We start from the raw sequence: 22,442 nt of genomic DNA, 5'->3' as shown, positions 1-22,442 counted from the left end.
TTAAGAGGTTAGATCTCATGTTATGTTCTTACCACAACAAAATAAATTTCAAACAAACAAAAAAGACGGGAAAAAAGAGAACATACAAAAACTCCACTCTGATTAAATTTAATTCAAGTGGCAAATATATAGAAATACATAAAACAGTAATTAAAAAGCAGACTATATAATAATATGCACAGAGATTATATTGCTATAAAAATATATACACAGTGACTAACATCCGCTTCAGAAACAATAAGATTTAATAGTCATCTGATCATTTTTGTTAAACAGTATGTAACAATTGCATTAAAAATTTTAAATAGTGAAATGCTAACATGTTTTGCATTCTAACGGGAAGCATCCAACAACTCATTCAGTAATTATTTATTAAAGATTATTAACCATTATTATTATTATTTTATTCTAACATGAACATAGCAGCTACTTCTGCTCTAGTGGAGGGCCCAGGCAAGATAGCAGCCCACAGTGTAATGCACGCCGTGGTTAGGGACAAAGACAAGTGCCTTGATCTCATGTGCCTGGATTCAAGAAAGGAAATGAACAATAAGTTGACATATTGTTGTAGACCAACGAGACAGACCAGACTCCGACTCCGAACTGGGTTCAAATTAAGAGAGCTTTATTAGCCACGCGGGGACTGTCCCATCCTACTCAGAGGAGAGAGCAGCCCCGAGCTCAGGGGGTGAGTTGCTTATATAGTTGTCTTAGCCCCTGTTAAGGAATTTGGATTAAGGGTATGCGAGCGAGCAAGCACGCACAGAAGCAGATATTTGCAGTTAGCTGTTATGCCTGAGGGAACAATCAGTTTCTGTGTACACAAAGCAATGCTTATCTATACAATGCAGTGGTTATCTATATAATGCAATGATTATCTATTAGCAGATAGTTCCTGCCATTCCCTTAAACACCTGGGGGCAAGGTCATGTGTTTGTCCTTTACAATATAAGGAAATAAACATTCCCTACCATAGCCAATGAACAAACTGAAGAACTATAAACTACACTTGAAAAATTCAGTCTATTGAGATAATCTATGTCTGCATTTGATCTAAATGGGCTTGTATTTTAAATAAAATTAAAACATAACAAAAAAAAAGTAAATAAAATGTTTTGATAACTTGTGCTTTCCTCTTATTTCAGATTCCTTCCGCAGTCAATGGGTTTTGAGGTACATCCATTGGTAAAAAACTCATCACGGGCATAGTTTGATGAGTCTGACATTGGAACATGGCAAACATTGCCCTCCGAAACCTGCAATAAAATGGGGGAAATTTGGCATTATCTTATAATGACTTGGAATTTTAAAACACTTTCAAATATGGCTAAGATGCCACCACTGCCGATAGACATTTCCATGTACGTGTTTGCCTCCAACTTTAACATCTCCTGCTGAGAACCTTTTAAATATAGAACGTATGGGGTGCAGGTGAAGACCAATTTTATGCCATTGATTAGAAACACTGAAGACATTTCGTGAAAATCAATAGTTATGTGTTTCAATGACGCTTCTTATGTCGATTGCAGTAATTTCTTTGTTTGAACGAAGGATGATGCCCTTCATGCGTCTGTTCTGAGCAAAGGCAGACGAAAGTAAGGGGAGTGGGAGAGGAACGACCTTTCCAAATAACTACCGATAGACTCTCAATTTAGAATGTGTTCCTCATTCTTCTCATGTGGTCTGTTTGGTCTTAAAAGTTTTTGTTCCTTTACACACCTGTAACTGAAGCTGCTCTCTCAAACATGCGCATAAATACAGAGGTTTAATACAAGCAGCATTGGCCTTCAGGATCAAATTACTTGACTTCCCATGGCCAGTATGCTCAGTGGTTAGAATATCAGCCTGAGCACCAAAGGGTCCTGGGTCAGATCCTGGTCAAGGGCATGTACCTGGGTTGCAGGTTCAATCTCTGACCCTTTCAGGCTGTGCAGGAGGCAACCAATCGATGTGTCTTTCTCACCTCTATGTTTCTTTCTCTCTCTCTATCCCTCCCTTCCACTCTCTCGAAAAATCAATAGAAAAAATATCCTTGGGTGAGGATTAAAAACAATAACAACAAAATTACTTGACCTCTACTAATATTTTTCTGGTCAAATATTTAAACACAGCAGATTGGCCCTGGCCGGTTTGGCTCAGCTGTTAGAACGTCAGCCTGCGGTCCAGAGAGTCGTGGGTTTGATTCCGGTCAAGGGTATGTATCTTGGTTTGTGCCCAGCCCTGGTCAGGGTCGTGCGGGAGGCAACCAGGCACAGTGTTCCTCTCATATGGATGTTTCTCTCTTCTCTCCCTCCCTCCCACTCTAGCTGAAGATAAACAGAAAAATATCCTCGAGTGAGGATTAAAATAAATAAATAAATAAATAAATAAATAAATAAATAAATAAATAAAAATAAACATAGTAGATTGACTCATTCCATTTTTCAGCAACACAGTGAATGAAATAATCTAAGCTTCACTGAGGAGGCAGGAAAGAAATCCTTACCCAGAGTCCTAACAAAGGGGGTGGGGTTCTTTCTCTGCTGTCCTGAATGACTACCCTCTCCCGAGGCCCTTCATGTCAGCACTGGATTTCTCTCTTGCGTTTGAATGGCATGTCTTCTTTCTAGTAAATATGCGACCACATTCCCCACTGAGGGAACCCAACATTGCCTTGCCAAGTTCATTTTCTGGTAAGAGAACCAATCTTTTCTTTGAAATACCAGTTGTATGTATTTGGGGTCGGGTGGTCATGAAAACTCAGCTGAGCCTACCGGCAACCTTCCAGCAGCTTTTCTGCCAATCTGAGATGAAACTGGAATTCGGGCCGCTTAGCTGGCAGAACTTGGGTTTGGGGTTGCCTGTGACCATCTTGCCCCCCTGTGGGAGGAACGTGTCACAGGTTCTCCAGTTACATGGGTCAAGTAACTTTTATACTAGTTCAAAGTGAGTTACTGTCACTTGCCTCCCCAGAAGTCTCACGACATTATCTGTTGCCTTTTTTAACCTTCTTCCTATGTCCATTATTTTGTTGAGAAGCATTTTAGACATTACTCACTTTTTATTAGCAACCACATAAATGCAGGGGTTGTAGAATGTAGAAGATTTTGCAAACAGTGGGGCAATGATGGCCATCGAGGGAGGAATCTTCCTTGGGTCACCAAAAGAAGCCCATAAGCACACGATCGAGTAAGGGGACCACGCCACCAGAAACATGAGTATCATTATCACAGACATCTGTAAAAGAAACCGGTGTTTTCCAAACCCAACATCTAAATAGCTAATATACCTAAAATAGCATAAAAATTATTTAGATTGGCATTTGATGACATAAAGGAAATACTGCATTTTCCCCTCGTTGTTCTTTGCTCATGTGCAGGGGGGAAAGTCATCTATGATAGCAAGAGCTTGTGAAAGGGATGGAATGTGACACACATGTAAAGAATGCCTCCTTTCTTTTGAGGTGTTAGAGAGGAACACAAAAGCTGGCTTTGATGAAAAGCAGATATATACCCACTCCTAGCCCATTTCTAATAACTGTGCTATGGACTCCTGGCATATACAGACTAACCCATTGCACAGAACTTGGACAGTCTCAGGAAATGGCAGTGACAGCTATTTCTGAATGTGAGGTTGCCCATGGAACTCACTGAAATCTGCAAAAGGAGGAAGTTAGACTTCTGAATTCCCTCTGCATTCAGCCGGGCAGCGGCTCCATCCTCGCCCCAGAAGCACCCAGAAGGTCAGTGTCAGCGGGAGAAAGCAGGGGAACTCAGAACTGGGGGACACTGGGCTCAGCTGAGCTGGAGTGCTGTTCTGAAAAGAGAGGTGCTGCATGCTGCCCCCTCCCTGCTCTGAGCCATAAACATACAGGTAGACAGACTTGTACCTCCCACCAGGAATGTGAAAGAATCTCCTTGGAAACGGACCAGCTCAGAAGAAAATACCTAGAGATACGAATCGTCAGAACACCCCCAAAGAAACATCCTGACAAAAGAGTCCATCCAGAGCTTACGATCAGCTTTCTAGTGCACCACTCAATATGCAAGGACAGTCACTGACCCCTGGACACCAAGGAAACACGCAAACTCAGACAGCGACCAAAATGGTTCATAAACTCAGGAGAAACAAAAAATGTGTGATAAACAGAAAGAAAATAGAAATGTATACATGACAACATCACAGAGGAGATATAAAATAAGAAGAGGAAGCTATTAAAAAGAAGTACAAAGTAGCCCTGGCTGGTTTGGCTCAGTGGTTAGAATGTCCGCCTGTGGTCCAGAGAGACCTGGGTTTGGTTCCCACTAAGGGCATGTACTTCAGTTGCCGTTTGTCCCTGGCCCTGGTTGGGTCGTGTGGGTGGCAACCACTCAATGTGTCCCTTTCATGTCGATGTTTCTCTCTCTCTCCCTCCCGCTCTGTCTGAATGAAGAATGGAAAAATGTCCTCGGGTGAGGATTAAAAAAAAAAAGAAAAAAAAGTACAAAGTATAAAATAATTCTTTTATTTATGACAATGTTTTTTTTCCCTGTATATAAAAGAGAGAGCAGGATAGTTTAATGCAGTGGAAAGGGTGAGGTCAATGAGGTGATGGTGCAAGTACAGGGTCAGATTCTGTCTTGATTTAAAATTTTATATTATATTCAATATGGGTTTTTGCATTGATTTTGATTTTTTTTAAATACCGCATTAACTATGTTTCATTACTGAGATTCCGGTGCCTGCTTAAACTTTGCACCAAAGACTTGAGCTTTGCTCTCCTCGCCCAGCCCCAGACCTGGACATGGCAGAGGAAATCTCTCAGAAAGTAGAAACAAAAACAGTCCAAAACAGGGACAACATAGGAGAGAATAGTTAGAAGATAAATGCAGGAGATTAACTATGCAAATAAAAGGAGTTCAGGAAAAGAGAACAGAGAAAACGAAGCAGGGTCGGAGATGGCCAGAGAAATAACACAGAACTCTCCCAAAGGGAGGAGCTGGGTCTCTGCACCGCAAGCATCTACCACGCACACGGGTGGACACAGAGCCACATGGAGCACATCAGTATGAAATTCCACAACTCCGGAGACAGGCGGTCCTACCAGCTTCCAGAGATGACACACACACTGCTACAGTCAGTCACCAGGATGCTGTCAGCCTTCTCAACAGCAGCACCAGAAGCTAGGAGACTATAGAGCACGCCTTCAGAATTCTTTGAAAGTCATCTTTCTACTTAGCATTTTATACCAGGCAACTGGCACAAGAACAGGCATATAGACCAGTGGAACAGAACTGAAAACCCAGAAATGGACCCAAGGCAATACGCTCAATTAATATTTGACAAAGGTGGCAAGAGCATACAGTGGAGTAAAGACAGCCTCTTTAATAAATGGTGTTGGGAAAATTGGACAGCTACATGCAAAAAAATGAAACTAGACCATCAACTTACACCATACAAAAAATAAACTCAAAATGGATAAAAGACTTAAATGTGACCCGTGAATCCATAAAAATTCTAGAAGAAAATGTAGGCAACAAAATTTCGGACATCATACAGAGCAGAATTTTCACTGATACATCACCTAAGGCAACAGAAATAAAGGAGAAAATGAACACATGGGACTACATCAAACTAAAAAGCTTCTGCACAGCAAAAGAAACAATCATCAAAATGGAAAGGCAACCCACTGTATGGGAGAACATCATTGCCAATGATACATCAGATAAGGGGTTAATTTCCAACATATATAGAGTGCTCATACAACTCCACAAAAGGAAGACAAAGAACCCAATTAAAAAATGGGCAGAGGAGCTGAATAGACACCTCTCCAAACAGGACATACAAATGGCCAAGAGACATATGAAGAAATGCTCAACATCACTAATCATCAGAGAGATGCAAATTAAAACAACAATGAGGTATCACCTCACACCTGTCAGAATGGCTGCCATCAACAAATCATCAGACAAGTGTTGGCGAGGGTGTGGAGAAAAGGGGACTCTAATACACTGCTGGTGGGAATGCAGACTGGTGCAGCCACTATGGAAAACAATATGGTGTTACCTCAAAAAATTAAAAATTGAACTTCCATTTGACCCAGTGATCCCACTGCTGGGAATATACCCTAAGAAGCCTGAAACACCAATCAGGAAGAATATATGTACCCCCATGTTCATAGCAGCACTATTTACAATAGCTAAGATCTGGAAACAGCCCAAGTGTCCACCAGTAGACGAATGGATAAAAAAGCAGTGGTGCATGTACACAATGGAGTACTATGCAGCGGTAAGAAAGAAAGATCTCTTATCCTTTGAGACGACATGGAGGGACCTGGAAAGTATTATCCTAAGTGAAAGAAGCCAAGCAGAAAAAGACAAATACCACATGATCTCACTTATATACGAAATATAATGAACATAACAGTCTGAGGAATACAGTAGACCCAGAAACATGGAAGTAGGGCACAGACTGTCATCCCTCAGAAGAGAGGATGGGGGACGGGGGGGTGGGGGGGGTGGGAAGAGATAAACCACAGAACTTATATGCATGTATGCATGACCAATGGACATGGACAACTAAGCCGGGGAGGGGGCGGAGGTGGGGTGGGGTGGGGGGTGCCAATGGGGTAAAAAGGTAAAATATCTGTAACAAAAAAATAAATAAAAATTCATTAAAAAATAAAAAAATAAAAAAAATATATATATATAAAATAAATAAACTGCAAAAAAAAAAAAAAAATTTTATACCAGGCAAATATGACAGGAGAATTTTAAGACATTTCCAGGCATGCAAAATCTTTAAACATTTACCTCCTGATAGCCTGCCCAGGAATCTTCTTGAGAACGTGCTCCACCAAGTGAGAGGGAGTGACCAAGAAAAAGGAAGACGTGCAACCCAGAAACAGGAGCTCGACCTGAGAGAGAGGCCACGGCTCTGCCAGCTGGTGAGGAAGGAGGTGGGGAGGCCTGCTGTCTGGACTTTGGGGCACAGCGGGGGGAGCAGGGCAGAGGCCCAGGAGTGCCAGGAAGCAACGTTCCAAGAAAAGGAGAACAGCTATGAGGCACTTGAAAATACTGAGAAAATTGCTGCTGCCGGTGGAGATTAGAGATGAATTAGTGACAAGCACACAGAATAGTAAGCAAACAAAACTACAAAGAGAGAGAGGGAGAAAGGAAGAGAGAGAGAGAAAGAGGGAGGAAGAGAGAAAGAGAGAGAGAAAGAAAGAGAGAAAGAGAGAGAGAAAGTGAAATAAATAAATTATTAACTCCATGGAAAAAAGTTTTATAAAAAATGAATCAGGGCGATTACTTCGTAAGTTATATTAATGTCTAATCACTGGGTCGTACACTTGAAACTAATATAATATTTTACATCGACTGTAATTGAAAAATAAAAAAATATATTTAAAATGAAATACAAATCACTGACCCCTACAGAGGTCAGCAATAAATACAATTTAGATAATCACAATAATGTAAAATTGACTCTTCAGCTAACTAAACAAGATGAGAAAAGAGATGGTTGGTGGGGGAATAGAAAATGGTGGTGGTATAAGAGAAATATATTCTCATTGTCTGTAGTAGGGAATCGAGAGGTAATGGCAAACAAAAATGTCCCAAACAGCAGATGAGCACAGAGTTTAGCAATGTGAAGGCAAACACCAGACAAAAGCCAGAGAGGAAGAGCCGAGGGGTGGGGAGAGGTGACCGCAGGGGCCAGGGGACCACGCATGTGTAAAAGCCTGATTGCAAAAACGTTTGAAGGATTTTACCGTCTTACCTTTGTTACATCTACCTGATCTGCCCAATCTCTGCTGAGGTGCTCAGGGCAGCGACTAGTAGTGTGACATTTAATGGATCGAGTGACATGGTAATAGCAGTAAAACATCACGGTCAAGGGCACGATAAAATTGATCGCAATAACTGTCATCGTGAAAGAAACAAAAGATCTGAAAATAAGAAAAGGGAATCACTAAGTCACTACCTGGGTGACGTCCTAAACAGGGGAAGGGAAACAGGATAATTACTAGAAATAATACTGGCACTGTCCAGCAGTCAGTATAATTAAGTGGCTTAGGAACTATATTTGACTTCTAGCCCATTTAGACTAGGGTTTGGCAAACTGTGTCCTCTGGGCCCAATCCAGCCTGAACCCTCTCTTTGTAAACAACATTTGTTGGAACCACATCCATTTAGATACGGTCTATGGCTGTTTTCACGGGCAGAGTTGAATGGTTGCGACAGAGACAGTCTTGCCAGTCAAGACCTCAATATGTGCTTGTCAACGCTTTACAGAAAAAGTTTTCGATTTAGATTTACTTTGAGAGTTAGAAATTTTCTAGTTGTCTTCCTGAGTGATCTTTCACTTTCTCTAACAAACTAAATTATCTCTTTTTGCCTGGTAGAAAAGAGCATCACCACCTAACAAGCACATCCTCACAGTGATGGTTCTTTTGCTGCGTGGTTCTCAGAAGATGCTTCATCACCAGCCCATTTTGAAACGGCAGGAAGGAGTCAGCCTCGGCTTTCGCCGGAGCTGCATGCTGTCTAGCAATACTGACATTCATTCCTTATCCCTCTCAGATTCTCCCTCTGAGTTGCAAATATCAGTAAGGTACTCTGTACCCCCTTTTCTGCCAGAGGAGAGAGAAGAAGAGATAGGGTAAGGGGGGCAAGGGGAGCTGGATAGTCTTTACTTGAAAACAAGCATAATGCAATGCTGGAGCCATATCACCACTACAAGGAAGCCTTTGCCACTCTGTACGGAAAACATTTGATCTGAGCTAAAATCTGAAATAGAGAGAAAATGTCTACATTGGAAGCATTTGATTATAAGGTGTAAAAGTGCTTCTTACACATCATTTTTCCGCCAGTTTATGGTACAGGTGGCCCCAGTAGGATCTGGGGCATAACTAGCCCACCCTATGATAGGCATCAAAGCCCAAAAGAGGCCATTGATCCAGGCCCCCAGAATCATGCTGATGTAAGTGTTGGTGGTCATTCTTCTTCCTATTAACAAGCATATGAAATATTAGCGTCAGTTGTCAATAATGGAATTCATATCTTCACTTTGTTTTAACTGATTATTCAAAGTTTTTATCAAGTAGATTGTTTATAGAGAACTTCAGCTCCCTCAAAGCCTATCCACACGGATAAAAAATTCGCCCAAAGGAAAAGCAGAGAGAAGAGCTTTTCAGACCTCAGGAAGCAGCACCTACAAAGACCGCACCGTGGGAAAGGGGGGCCAGGACTCCGAAGCGAGAGGGCTCTAGCCAAAGCTAGCAAGGTGGCAGGGCCTTGGAAATGGTTATGAAATTTAGATTTTATTCTAAGTATCATAGGAAATCCCTTAAATGTTGAACAACGATTGTCAGAGAAATAAAGCTGAGCACGATTGCAACCCGTTCCCTTTCCATTCTAAAGTGAATGTGTGTCAGGTGGTACTTAGGCAAGACACGGATTCACTGAGGAAAGTGCTGTACCAGCGTCAGGGCGGCAAATGGTCCGGTACCGATCCATGGCCACGACCGTGAGCAATCCAATACTTGCCATTCCAAAAAAGATATTCAGTCCCGCATAAATCTGAAATTCAAAATTGTAAAGACTCCACCGTTTTACACACCTTCCACGAGACATTACATTGTTATCCCATTGCTGGAATATAGTAAATGTTTTTTATTGTACTACTTTTAGAATGCATCTTCCATTGTCAAATTGTAACTGGTTTAATAAACACATTTATGGAAAGCGTTTTGAGATTTCATTAATTTTAAAAAAATGTAAGTCTTTAAGTAAAACTTCCATACAACGTACTCTATAAACAGAATGCAAAAACAAACCATAAATTAGTACAATGCATATAACCAATAAAAGAGTAGTATTCAGAAGGTAGACAATTCAATAAGAGGAAAAGACAAACAGAAAAATAGGCTATACATGCAAGGGGAAATCTGAATGTTTGTGACATAAAAAATAATGTATACCACATTATGTATTCAAAGAAGTGAAAATTACAGACACCATTTTACACCCATCAAAATGATAAAAATTTAAAAGTCTGACAATCCCAAATGTTGGGGAGAATGTGGAGTGATAGAAGTTGTTTTAAGTGGCACAACCATTTGGAGAGCGATCTGGCCACATCTAATAAAGTCGAAGATGAACCTTCTCTACAACCCAAACATCCTCTCCTAAGCAATGTGTCTAAAGAAACTCTCACATATCGTAGGAGTCATGTATAAGAATATTCACTGAAGCCTTTTTATGTCAGAAAAGCATTGGGAATAAATGCTCAAGAAAAGAAAAAGTAGTATGTTGGGGTATGTTCATAATATGAGTGACTTACAGCTACATGCATCAACATGGCTAACCCTCAAAAATATTGAATAATGAGAAAAAGTTTTACAATGCAAATAATATATTATTTATATAAAACTTAAAACATTCCAACGTGTGTATTCAGTTTATATACACATAGTAAAAAAAAAAAAAAATTCATGGGAAAGAATGGAATAAGATTGGGATGGTACACAATGAACTTCAACCGTATCTGTAAAGTTTTTTTTTTGTTTGTTTTTTTATCTTTAAAAAGAAAAACAACCTGAAGCACATATCGAAAAACATTAAGATTTTATAAAACTGGTTGGTGTATACATGGGTATTTATTATTCTGTATTAGTCTCATTTTACTCTTTATGATTTCATAGCTTAAAATAGTAACAGTTTAAAAATCAGGCCAAAAGTTTTATTTGCCTACTATCATAACACAAATTAATATTAATTGATCTTCTTGTCAGTAAAAACAATAGTAGATGTGCCCTGGCCGGTTTGGCTCAGCGGTTAGAGCATCGGCCTGTGGTCTGGAGAGACCCGAGTTCGGTTCCCACTAAGGGCATGTACCTCGGTTGCAGTTTGTCCCCGGCTCTGGTTGGTCGTGCGGGTGGCAGCCACTCGATGTGTCTCTTTCATGTCGATGTTTCTCTCTCTCTCTCCCTCCCACTCTATCTGTACAAAAAAAATGGAAAAATGTCCTCGGGTGAGGATAAAACAAAACAAAACAAAACAAAAAAAAACAATAGTAGATGTATTTAACAGCAATTCTCATGGAGGGCTTTCCATACAAAAAAATCAGTAATGTGGTAGGTAGCTTAACTACATTACTTACATATGATATTTCGTTACTATTTGTTGTTTCAAATGAAAGCAGGGCATTTCTTTTTGAACTTGCAATATGCAAGTTTTTATTGGAATATGCAAGGTTCAGCTTTTCTTCTCTAGTTAAATGTTAATTTTTTGATAGCCCCTCTCCCCCTTTGGGCTGGGGAAATTTTTAAAATATAATGATGGCTAGTGATTTTATTTTTCTTATTAAACAATATATTTCCCAGTCACTCCTGGAACTTTTTCATTTTTATTAATTTATTCTTGTTACAGATGTTTCTCCTGTTCCCCGGCAGACACCCTCCTCCCTATCCCGCCCTCTGGAAGCATTGTAGTCTATGTCCATTGGTTACACATACATGCATCTAAGTTCTTTGGTTTATCTTACCCGCCCCCCCGCCACCCCTCCTGAAACTGTTTTCAATAAAAGCACTATACCTATTATCTTATATGATCTTATTAGATCGAAACCCTTGGGATTTTTTTAGGCATTTAAATGTGTATCTCTTTAATCTACTTTATTTTGCTTTCATTCTGAAGAGCTCCAATACCTGACATCCTGCATATCCGAATTTCCAACTTCCATACAGATCTGAAGCAGCAGACATAGGGTAGCCAACGCTGCTGACCCCGATATCGGTAACAGCCAGGTTAATGATAATTGCACTTGTGGGTGTCCGAAGTTCCTTGTACTTAATGAAGATGCCCAGAACTACTATGTTGCCAAGAATACTTATTATACCTGAGAACATACATTAAAAAAATATTATATATTTTATTTTAAATGTTTAAGACTAGTGTCAAAATTAAATATTAAAGCTCCTTTTATGCAGATATATGTTCATTGCAGCATTATTTACAATAGCCAAATTATGGAAATCACCTAAGTGTCCATCAGTAAGTGAATGGATAAAGAAGCGATGCATATATACAATGGAATATGAACCAGCCATAAAAAAGAATGAAATCTTGCATCTGCAACAACATGGGTGGACCTACCGGGTAGTGTATGGAGTAAAATTCAGTCAGAGAAAGACAAATGCCATATGACTTCAGTTATATGTACAGGCTAAAAATCTAAATAAATGAACAAACAAAGCAGAAACAAACTCATAGGTACTGAGAACATTTTGATGGTTGCCGGGTAGAAGTGGGTTGGGAGGATGGGTGAAAAAGGGAAAGGGATTGAGAAGTACAAATTGGTAGTTTCAAAATAGTCATGGGCATGTAAAGTGTAATATAGGAAATACAGTCAATAGTATTGTAGTAACTGTGTATGGTGTCAGATGGGTACTAGATTCATCAGGGTGATCACTTGTATGATATATAAATGTCTAATCACTATGTTGTACACCTGAAACTAATATAATATTGTATATTGGATGGAGACTTGACTCGGGGTGGTGAACACACAATACAGTGTACAGATGACGTGTTGTAGAATTGTGTACCTTAAACCTGTATAATTTTGTTAACCAGTGTCACCCCAATAAATTCAATCAAAAGAAAAAATATATATAGTACTGTATGTTAACTGCAAATGAAAATTTTTTTAATGTTTTTAGAAAGCCCCTGTCCACACACAAATTTCCAAGAAATAGTGCCTACCCTTTCTACATAAAGTATACTCTAGTATGTTATATCCCAGTGTATGTTTTCAAGCTGAGTACATTAAGGCATTTATTGACAATTGGGGAAATTTGAATATGACTGAATTTTAGATGATATTCAGAAAGTATTGTTGTCTTTGTTTAGTTGTAATAATGATGCTGTGGTTTGTAAGGAAATATCCTTATATTTTAGAGATTAATACTGAAGTTTTCAAAGGCAGGATGACATGAAAATTTACTTTAAATTACTTCAAATGGATTGTGAATTCTAGGTGATGGACACCCTTGTTACATGGCTTTTTTTAAGTCGGCAATACCAGGAGCTCCTGAGGATCAGAGCCATCGGAGCCCCCACGTTCTGCTGGGAGGAACGCCAAGCGTGTACCGGCCACTCCGGAAATACTCGGGCAGTTTCCCATAAAGTTAAGTGGACACTTCCCATATGACCCCACAATCCTACTCCTAGGTATAAACTCAACATAAATGAGAACATACGTCCACACAAAGATTTGATAGGGCACATGAACGTTCACAGAAACTATTCATAATAGCCAACAAGTAGAAATAACCTAAATGGCTGTCAACTAAGTGCATTTTCAAAAGGAGGCACAGTAGAATAATACTCAGCAAGCAAGAGGAACAAACCATTCATTTTCCCCCCCTTTATTGATTTTAGACAGAGAGGAAGTGAGAGGGAGAGAGAGATAGAAACATCGATGAGAGAGAACATCGACTGGCCGCCTCCTGCATGTCCCCTACTAGGAATTGGGCCCACAACCTGGGCATGTGTCCTGACTGGGAATCGAACCGGCGATCTCTTGGTGCCTGGATCGATGCTCGACCACTGAGCCACACTGGCTGGATGGGAACAAACCATTCTTAAATGTAACTGCATGGTTATGTTAAACAAGCGACACTCAGAATGATACCTACTAGCTGATTCCCAGGGCTAGGAGTAGGGTCATGCCCGAGAGTGGTACCTCCTTACATTTGTGTTATAGGCACATCACATGCCTCACTCTAGTCCTGGGCCTGCTGATTCCATTTACATGACATTAGGGAAAAGGCAAAAAGAAATAAGGAATAGAAGGCAGATGAGTGCTTGCCAGGGATTGGGGTGGGGAAAGGGTTGACTGCAAAGGAGAAGGAAGAAATTTGGGGGTGGGGGTGATAGAATGTCACCAGATTGTGGCGGTGGTAACATGACTATGCATTTGTCTAAACACATGGAACACACACGCACACAAAAGTGAATTTTAGTCCATGTAAAATTTAAAAAGTAAATAAAAAGCAAAACAAAAAAACAAAAACAAAAAAACCAGGGGAGAGTATGCGGTAATTCATGATACTATTTTCCCTACTTTTCTTCATGTTTGGTATTTTTTTGTGATAAAGAATAAAACATCAAAATGCCTGTTGCTTCTAAGTATATTGCTTCCAAATACATTCCAAGTACATTGCCCAACCCAACCCACTGTTTTAAACACACAGTGCTAAATCATACATTTCTGCAATGTTTGAATAATTTACAATAAAAATATACTATTTTGTGATCCAATAAATAAAGAGAAAAAGACAACATTTTTTCACAAAGACATTCATCACAGCCCTATTTATGATAAAGAAATAAACTAAATGCTCAAGATTGGAGAGGTTAAATAAATTGTGGTACGGCCATGTGATGAAATCTTATACTGATTAAAGGTATTTTTACATAGCATTATATAAAAGGAAAATGCTTATGATAAAAAATCAAATGTAAAAAGAAGCATAGGTGATGTATATTCAGTATGGTTTCGATTAACGTAGAACTTTTTGCACAGTAAAGAGCGGAAGCAAATAAATCAAAATGTTAGCTATAAAAACATAAATACATAAATAAATACATAAATAAATAAGTTAAAAATTATTTAAAAGCCCCTTCAAAAACATAGCAAATCCATTTTAATTCATTGATCTGAAGAGCTCTAGCTGTTCTTAAAACCAGTCTCACATCTTCACAGCCCTTCTGTAAAACAGAAATAAGAAAATTAAAACATAAAGCATCTGCCAATTGCATAAACCAGGATTGAAGATCGGTTTTCAAGTCATCACTGTGAATCATGGTCCTTGAAATTCTTCCCTTGCCTTCCACACCAGCCCTGCTGACTGTTAGCATGTATGCAGGACTCGACCATTTCTTCTGGCGGCTTTACTCCCTCCTTCTCCTTCCTGAGGCCTAAGACTTTCTCTGTGGTCTCCTTCCTCAAGCCTCAACTATCATACATCATCCTACGAGCTCTTCTGTTACTTTCCAGCCCTGACCCAAGCTCCAGTTCCATATTCCTTTTTGTTCAACTAATTGACATTAAGCATTTATGAAGTAACTATGTATGTAAGATCATATGACTATTCCGATATTACTTGAAACCCATGTCCAAATATGAGTTCTTCATCTAATATACACACACACACACACACACACACACACACTCCAAGGTTTGGCTACCCAGAGAGTAACCAGGCTGGCTTTCAAGTGCATTGAGAAGCCTCACAGGTGACGCCATCCTCATCAAGGTTCCAGTCTGGGGTCTGAGTCTTAGCCTTCCTTGCAGGTACCGAAACTCAGTGTGGTTGGTGTCCCAGAATTGGCTGCACTTGGTTAAGATACATGACTGAACTTCTTAATCAGAATGCCCATGCACTAACTTACAAAGAGAAATAGTGTTGTGTGGACCAGATGTGCACGTTAGCATGAGTAACACTCCCTACAGTCTGCACAGTTTGGGTAAGTTTCCCATAAGCCTGATGTGGGCCATACTGGGTGCTGAAGGTGGAGTGCGAAGCGGGTGAATAGATTTCATCTGGGAGATGCTAGAACATCACTGGATTCCTAGGGGCTATATAAGCAACAGAAGTAGCAGAGTGGTGTTCATCATCCTAAAAAGAAACTGGTGAGCCCCAGCTACTGTCTGAAACAAGGAAGGCTTCCAAGCACCAACACACAAGTATCAGCTAAGGAAGAACTTCTATTATAACTTGGCATCTCAGTCAACACTTCCATTTATCATCCTGTTAACACTAATCTTCCAGGTTCCCATTCTCTCCCCCTCCACGCTGCTGGCGGAATGAACTTGCCACAACATTGAATTAACCACAGCTCTCCTCTTCTTCAAACATCCGGTACTCTCCACTCTGTGGAATAAAAGTCCCAGCTGACATTGCAGGCTCTTGGCCTCAATCCACGTTCACCCTCTCCAAGCACGTTTCCACTTGTCAAACAAGCCCTCGACTCTAGTTATTCATCAAATACTCGGCTTTTTGTAAATTTTGACTCATATTTCTCCCTCTTGGAACACACTACTTCTTTCCTCTATCTATGCAAATTCTACCCACCCTGCAAAGTTCTGTTCAAGCTCAATTCTGCCCCAAAGCTTCCTCCTACCTACAGTATATGCTCTTCTCTAAACTCTCAAAGAACTTGCTTATACTACACTTCATCTGTGTGATGCTACAGTGTTTAACTCATTTATGTAATCCCAGTTTTCCCAAGTGGATTTTAGGCTCTTAACAATTTCCATGTTCTTTGAGAATGTGGCATTTAGCAAATTTACTTAATAAGTGGACTACAACTAAAACTCAAATCGCTTAATCTCTATTATTATTATGCTGCAAAGCATAAATAAGGCACAATGACAGCAAATTTGAGGATCCTTTGGCTCTAATTTTAGCATCTAGTATTGTAGCATGTATACAAGAAATAGTCCAAAAAGCTGAATGAATTGAAGAATCTCTCTGGGCTCGCTATAATGTTGTCATTTAAAAGGTCAGATAAAACACAATGAAATGAATTGCTGCCTACCAAGTGTGCAACCAGAAAAAGTGACTGTACTTTGGGGGAGGTCTTAGGTATCAATGAGGCAAACAGTTCGGCCTTTTTCTCTGTTCTCTCTGCCAGTCTCAAGCACTCTGCTTCATTTTCCTTACTGGGGGTGTTCTCTAATCAATAGACAATGGTCATTTAATAGTTAGGTCTAAATTAATTTAATTTCCCTGTTGCTGCTGTGGCTTTTCTCTAGTCTCTTTGGCATATCCTTCCTAGCCTATTTCCTGGACTTTCTTTCTTCATCTCTGCCTTGTTCAACATGAGCACTGTGCAAGTTTCTATTCTAGCCCCCCTTTCTTTTCATAGTCAGCACATACTCTGGGTGATTTCATTCATATCCAAGGCTCTATGCTGATACTTTCCTAATGGACCTCTTAAAACCGAAACCCATGTGTCCAGCTTTTTACTGGACGTGTCTCAAGCTGAACCTAGAAATGTTTCCTCCAGCCTTAAATCTGTTCTTCCTCGGATGTGTTCCTGCCTTGGTGAGTAGCCTCGCCATCTATCCGGCAGCCCAGAAAGGGAACCTGCTGGTCATCTTTGATTTTCCTTCACCTCCGATGTCCACATCCAACCATGGATTCTAACTTTCAGCTCTTGAATGTGTGTTCTTTCTGTCCCCACCGCCACTGTTCTCTCCCCAGGATCCGTCCTAACCTAGGCACACGGGGGCCCCCCACATGGTCTCTTAGCTACCACCATAGAACATTTCTAAAGTGCAAGTTCAATCACATCATTTGGTGACTCCTATTGCCTTTATGACAGATGTGGTTCTTTGTCCCCTGGTACATAGCCATTCTCTTCAGCCTAGTATCTCTCACCCTTCATTTTACAAAAATTCTTTTATAATGAATTTATTTCAGATCCTGAATTCACCATGCCCTCGTGCCTCCCAGCCTGAACTGTAGAAAGGGAGATTGCTCAAGTTGGTAAAAGTTTGTAAGAGCTACAATCTAACAGAAATAGTAAATTTAGAATGAAAAATCTAAATAGGCTCTTAGTAAAAGTAACAAATGAAATAAATGCTTTGACTGAATTATTTTCCTCATAGTTTTGGCTTTGGTCGGGAAGTTTAAGTATTTTGTTAAAGGTGTAAAATTAGAGGAACTTAATAATAAATGTTGTGAACAAAAGCATAGAGTTAGATATGCTTCCTTCAGTTCACCTACCAAAAACACAAACATATATTCATGGTGTTCCTTGATAACAATATGTGAGAGCTCTAGGACCAACACCCTGAGTTCAAATCCTCATCTAACAACTTAGTAGATGTGTGTGTTTGGGCAAGTTACCTAAACTCTTCATCTGTACAAATGGGGCAAATAAAACTATTCACTTACTGAATGAGTGTAAGAATGAATTATTCTGTACATGTAAGTATTTAGAACAGTGGTTGGTATATACCAACTATTCAAAAAATAATATTAGTAGTAGCAGCAGTAGTAGAGGTGGTGTTGGTAGTAGTAGTTGTCAGAGTCATAGCACTAAGATTACTATTATTAATGCTACAGATAAGAACCGCGTAGCACCCTGGCCAGTGTGGCTGAGTGGTGTCAGCCCACACACCATAGGGTCGCAGGTTCAATTCCTTGTCAAGAGCATGTACCTGGGTTGCAGGTTCAATCCCTGGCCCCAGACGGGGTGTGTGCGGGAGGCAACCAATCCATGTCTTTCTCACATTAATGTTTCTCTCTTACTCCCTCCCTCTCTCCCTTCTCCTCTATGTAAAAAAAATCGATGGAGCCTGGCCTGTGTAGCTCAGTGGACTGAGCATCGCTCCATGGACTGACAGGTCTGGGTTCGATTCCTGGTCAGGGTACATGCCCAGATTGCCGGCTCGATCCCTACTAGGGGACATGCAGGAGGCAGCCGATCTATGTTTCTCTCTCACATCGATGTTTCTATCTCTCTCTCCCTTCCTCTCTCTAAAAAACCAATAAAAACATATTATAATAAATAAATAATTTTTAAAAATCAACGGAAAAAATATCCTTGGGTGATGATTAACAACAATAGAACATTTTCTTACCATGAAATTTTCTCTGCACACTATTTGTAACCAAATAAAAAATGATAACTTTTCTTGGTCATTTACAAAAAACTAACTAAACCAAAAGTTTGTAAACAAAATATTTTTATGTAATTGTAATACAGATATTTTCTCTTTAAGTAGCATATTGTTTTCTCATATGGTTGCCACAAAAAAAAAAAAATCAAGAACAGAACTTGTCTAGTACTTATCAGACAGAGGTATTCAAGTAAACAAGTTAGCATATCACTAATATTTACAAAAACTAGCTGAGGAACCACAATTTCTAGCACAGAAATAATACTCTAATTGTAAAATAAGGGGAAACTAAGAATTATAAAGAATAAACTGGGTACAGTTAGACTTGTTTTACTTTTCACTCTGCTTGTGAATATATTTGAAAATTTTTTATAAATCAATCCAAAAATAATTTATTCTAAAACTCATTATGAGCATAGTTGGAAATAAGGTGACTGCTCAGTATAAAACTTATACTACAATTCACCCAGCCGGTGTGGCTCAGTGGACTGAGTGTCGTCCCATGGACTGAGAAGTCCCAGTTCAATTCCTGGTCAGGGCACATGCCCTGGTTGTGGGCTCCAGTAGGGGGCGTGCAGGAGGCAGCTGATAGATGTTTCTCTCACGTAGATGTTTCTATCTCTCACTTTCTCTCTCTAAAATCAATAAAAACATTTTTTTAAAAAGAAAACTTATACTACAATCCATCCTATACATAAAGAAGATAAGCAGACAACTATTGCCATTTCCTCCATCCCTTCTTTTTGGCAAACAAGTCTCTATCTAAATCCAACATGTACACCACTGAGTGTGTGCATGTGTGAAGGAAGAAACATGTATTTGTCTAACACTTACTCTGTGTCATCTAGGTGCATCTATGTGTTAAATTTTACTCTTCACAACAATCATGACAAGTAGCTTATTCTTAACCCCATTTCACAGATAAGAAAATGAGAGAAAAGTGAAAGCAGTTGCTCACTGTTGCAGTGAGACTGAAAGATGAAATCCAAAGCTCAAGACTTGCAATACAGCACACTGAATGAGGTGAATTATCAACTCTGTTCTCAATGACTGAAATACACTCTGCTGTCTTTTATGACTTTAATTTTCTTTCTTGGATCTTTCCATCTTAACTAGATTCCACCACCAAGGACAAAACTACAAAAAGTATGTATGAGAATAGTAAAAGACATAAAAATACACTTTAGCCATGGTGTCAGTTTTCCCCAATAAAAACTTAATTTAACAATGTAATAACCAAATATATGGAGTATAAAAAAATTATTAATTTTATAGAAAAATTTTCTCCGCCTCACGTTACGTCTCACATTGTGTATCAAGATTCAAAGTGGATCGGCGCTACGCGAAGGCTGCAGGTTCAATTCCTGGTCAGGGCACATACAAGAATCAACCAGTGAATGCATAAATAAGTGGAACAACAACTCAGTGTTTCTCTCTCTAAAGTCAATAAATATATAACATTTAAAGTAACTATAACATTCGCCACCATTAACAGTGCTTTCATTTATCTTCTCATCTTCATTCTCTTATTTGATCTTTACTGCCAGGAAATGGAGCAAGTATCATCACCCTTATTTATACGTGCACCCCAACTCAGAAAGGGTGAGTTCAGGAGGTGGCTAACAATATGGAACTTGAAACATTATCTCTGAACCCGTGCTTTTTCTATGAAAACCTCTGCTTTTCTTTGCCCACTCGAAAGCAAAAGTACCATTAATAGAGTAATTAAACATCCATACCTGCCACAATCAAGTAAGTTGCAACAATATTGTGTTCAGTCTGTGAAAAGACCGAGCCATCTTCAGTTTTAGAGTCTGAATGGTTGCCTAAATTATTCCTTAGCATTTTGGAGGGAAGGTATTGAGATAGCCTTCATAATAAGCCTTCAATAATTATAAATGCTATAAATGCCAGCGAGGGAAGAATTTTCAGAACCAATCATTTCCACTTCAAGACCTCAAAGAATGGCCTTTTCATAAAGGCCCTCAATTAACAAATGTGACTGGGCTAAAGAGGAAAGGATTTTAATTCCCAGAGCAAGGGAAAAGCTTATTAGCAAAATAAAGAGAAATACCAAGCCACACATTTTAACCAATTTGAGGATCAGCCTCATATATTTAAGGGGATTATCAAGTGCAAACATCCCATTTAAACAATAAACAAACTCAGAAAATCAGTTCAGGAGCTGACTTGACTGTTCTCTGCTGGAAATCAGTTCTGGAATTAAGAGCCAGGCTTAGTCCTCTAAAACGATTTCAAGTCCCTGTTTTTGGTTGATCCTTTGAAGTTTTTCCATTTCAGTTCCTTTTGTTTTTCCCATAACAATAGAGACAAATAAAGAAGTAATCTTCCTCATTCTTCCAAATCTCACTTTCCTAAAGATAAGAATATTGTTTGGTTTATATCCTTTCTGCTTTTCTTTGCTTATACATACATTCATACAAGGGTTTGAGGTTTCTCCCACTTTAAAAGCAAAAATGGGTAGCAATGTATATATAAAATCATTCTGTAACTTGTTCTCCCCTATAGCCATATCATGAATTCCAGGTCTATAAATCTAAGCCTAATTTTTTAATAGCTCAATATTTCATAGCATGGGTATACCATGAGCTACTTCACAATCCACCTGTTAATTTACCATATACTTTAATATGCACAATTGTCTGATAATAATCAGAGCATACATCAGCCAAGTACCTGGAGTCAGTCATTCCCCAAAGTCCAGGTCAATTGTAATATTCTGGAGTACCTTGTTATAACTCAAAAAATAGTTACATAAGTGGGTTACAGTCAAACATGAACATTTCTTGTTAGACTAAGATATCCCCAACACCTTTTCCCCTCATATTTTATGCCATGTAATAGTATTAAAATCTGATTTTTCTCAACAATGAATTTCTTAAAACCAGTAACTTTAGAGAAATGCTAGATGAACCAAGGTTAACAGTGTTGGCATGACAGAACCACTAGAGGGCTATATTTCCCCATTTAATGTTGTAAATCTCAGAACAGTATAGCAAGGGACCAAAGAGAATCTTTTTGTTTTCTCTCAGCTGTACATAAACGGAAGCAGTTGAATTAGGTTGGGTAACCTGTCCAGGTCTTATAGCTACCAGAACTCTTATTTTTAATAAATGTAAATACTCCAGAGTATCAATAGTAGTAAAGTGAATTTCAACAGTATTCCAATACCAAAGTATTTACAAAAAATCCCAAAGCACCCAAGTAGAATTCTTCCTCTTAAAACCCTTGTTGGGTTTTAAATCTTTTTTTCTTTCTTTCTTTTTTTTTTACATTCAGTATGCAGAATGAAATAAAATAATGTTTTGGTTCATAGTCCCTTCCTTTTCTGTGATGGATTATACCCGGCTGTAGCAGTCACTTAAACTCCCCAGAAATAATTATTTCTACTTATAAAAACAATAACAATTCCAAAGATGGCCAGCTACCTGCTATAGATAGGTTTATTCAAAGTACTTTTTCATGCTTCCTTCATGAGTGATACAGAAAAGCTATACTGGGATAAGGCTTAGAATTCTAAGAAATATAACTATTTTATATCAAACTGTTTACGTAGCTCATAATCCCTTAATTTCATAAACTTCAATTGTATAAAGTCAATCCATCTTTCATAACTCTTCCCAAACTTCCAGGAATATGAAGAAATACTGCTTATGTTCCATTCAACTGCTTAATTGCTATGGTAACAAATGCATTTTAACATGACACAATCAGAATGTTATTCAGTTAAGAACTCAAAAGATTTAATATGTGAATCA

At 39.0% G+C, this 22,442-nt stretch overlaps 1 protein-coding gene across 1 annotated transcript; it reads right to left on the bottom strand.

Annotated features, from left to right (window-relative positions):
* Positions 1-906: 906 nt before the first annotated feature.
* RRH (retinal pigment epithelium-derived rhodopsin homolog) lies at positions 907-20,534 on the bottom strand. The gene is made up of 7 exons (XM_036278453.1): positions 20,403-20,534; positions 11,672-11,862; positions 9,443-9,542; positions 8,816-8,969; positions 7,741-7,909; positions 3,038-3,216; positions 907-1,256 (listed from the first exon to the last, which is right to left on the bottom strand). The coding sequence occupies exons 1-7, from the start codon at positions 20,506-20,508 to the stop codon at positions 1,142-1,144; spliced, it is 1,014 nt and encodes a 337-aa protein (XP_036134346.1). The 5' UTR covers positions 20,509-20,534; the 3' UTR covers positions 907-1,141.
* Positions 20,535-22,442: the final 1,908 nt, after the last annotated feature.

This window comes from Molossus molossus, unplaced genomic scaffold (genome assembly GCF_014108415.1).
Source record: "Molossus molossus isolate mMolMol1 unplaced genomic scaffold, mMolMol1.p scaffold_m16_p_1, whole genome shotgun sequence".
NCBI classification, from domain to species: domain Eukaryota; kingdom Metazoa; phylum Chordata; class Mammalia; order Chiroptera; family Molossidae; genus Molossus; species Molossus molossus.
Note: the sequence above shows the minus strand (reverse complement) of the source record. Positions and strands in the feature narration are given on the sequence as shown.

What these genes read in the sequence shown, in the direction of transcription:
- RRH (XM_036278453.1), bottom strand. Translation starts at nt 20,508, where the DNA reads ATGCTAAGGAATAATTTAGGCAACCATTCAGACTCTAAAACTGAAGAT. An exon ending in AACTTACTTGATTGTGGCAG is followed by an intron (nt 11,863 to 20,402) that starts GTATGGATGTTT and finishes GTATGTTCTCAG; the next exon opens with GTATAATAAGTATTCTTGGC. An exon ending in AACTGGCGGAAAAATGATGT is followed by an intron (nt 7,910 to 8,815) that starts GTAAGAAGCACT and finishes TCTTATTTTCAG; the next exon opens with ATCTTTTGTTTCTTTCACGA.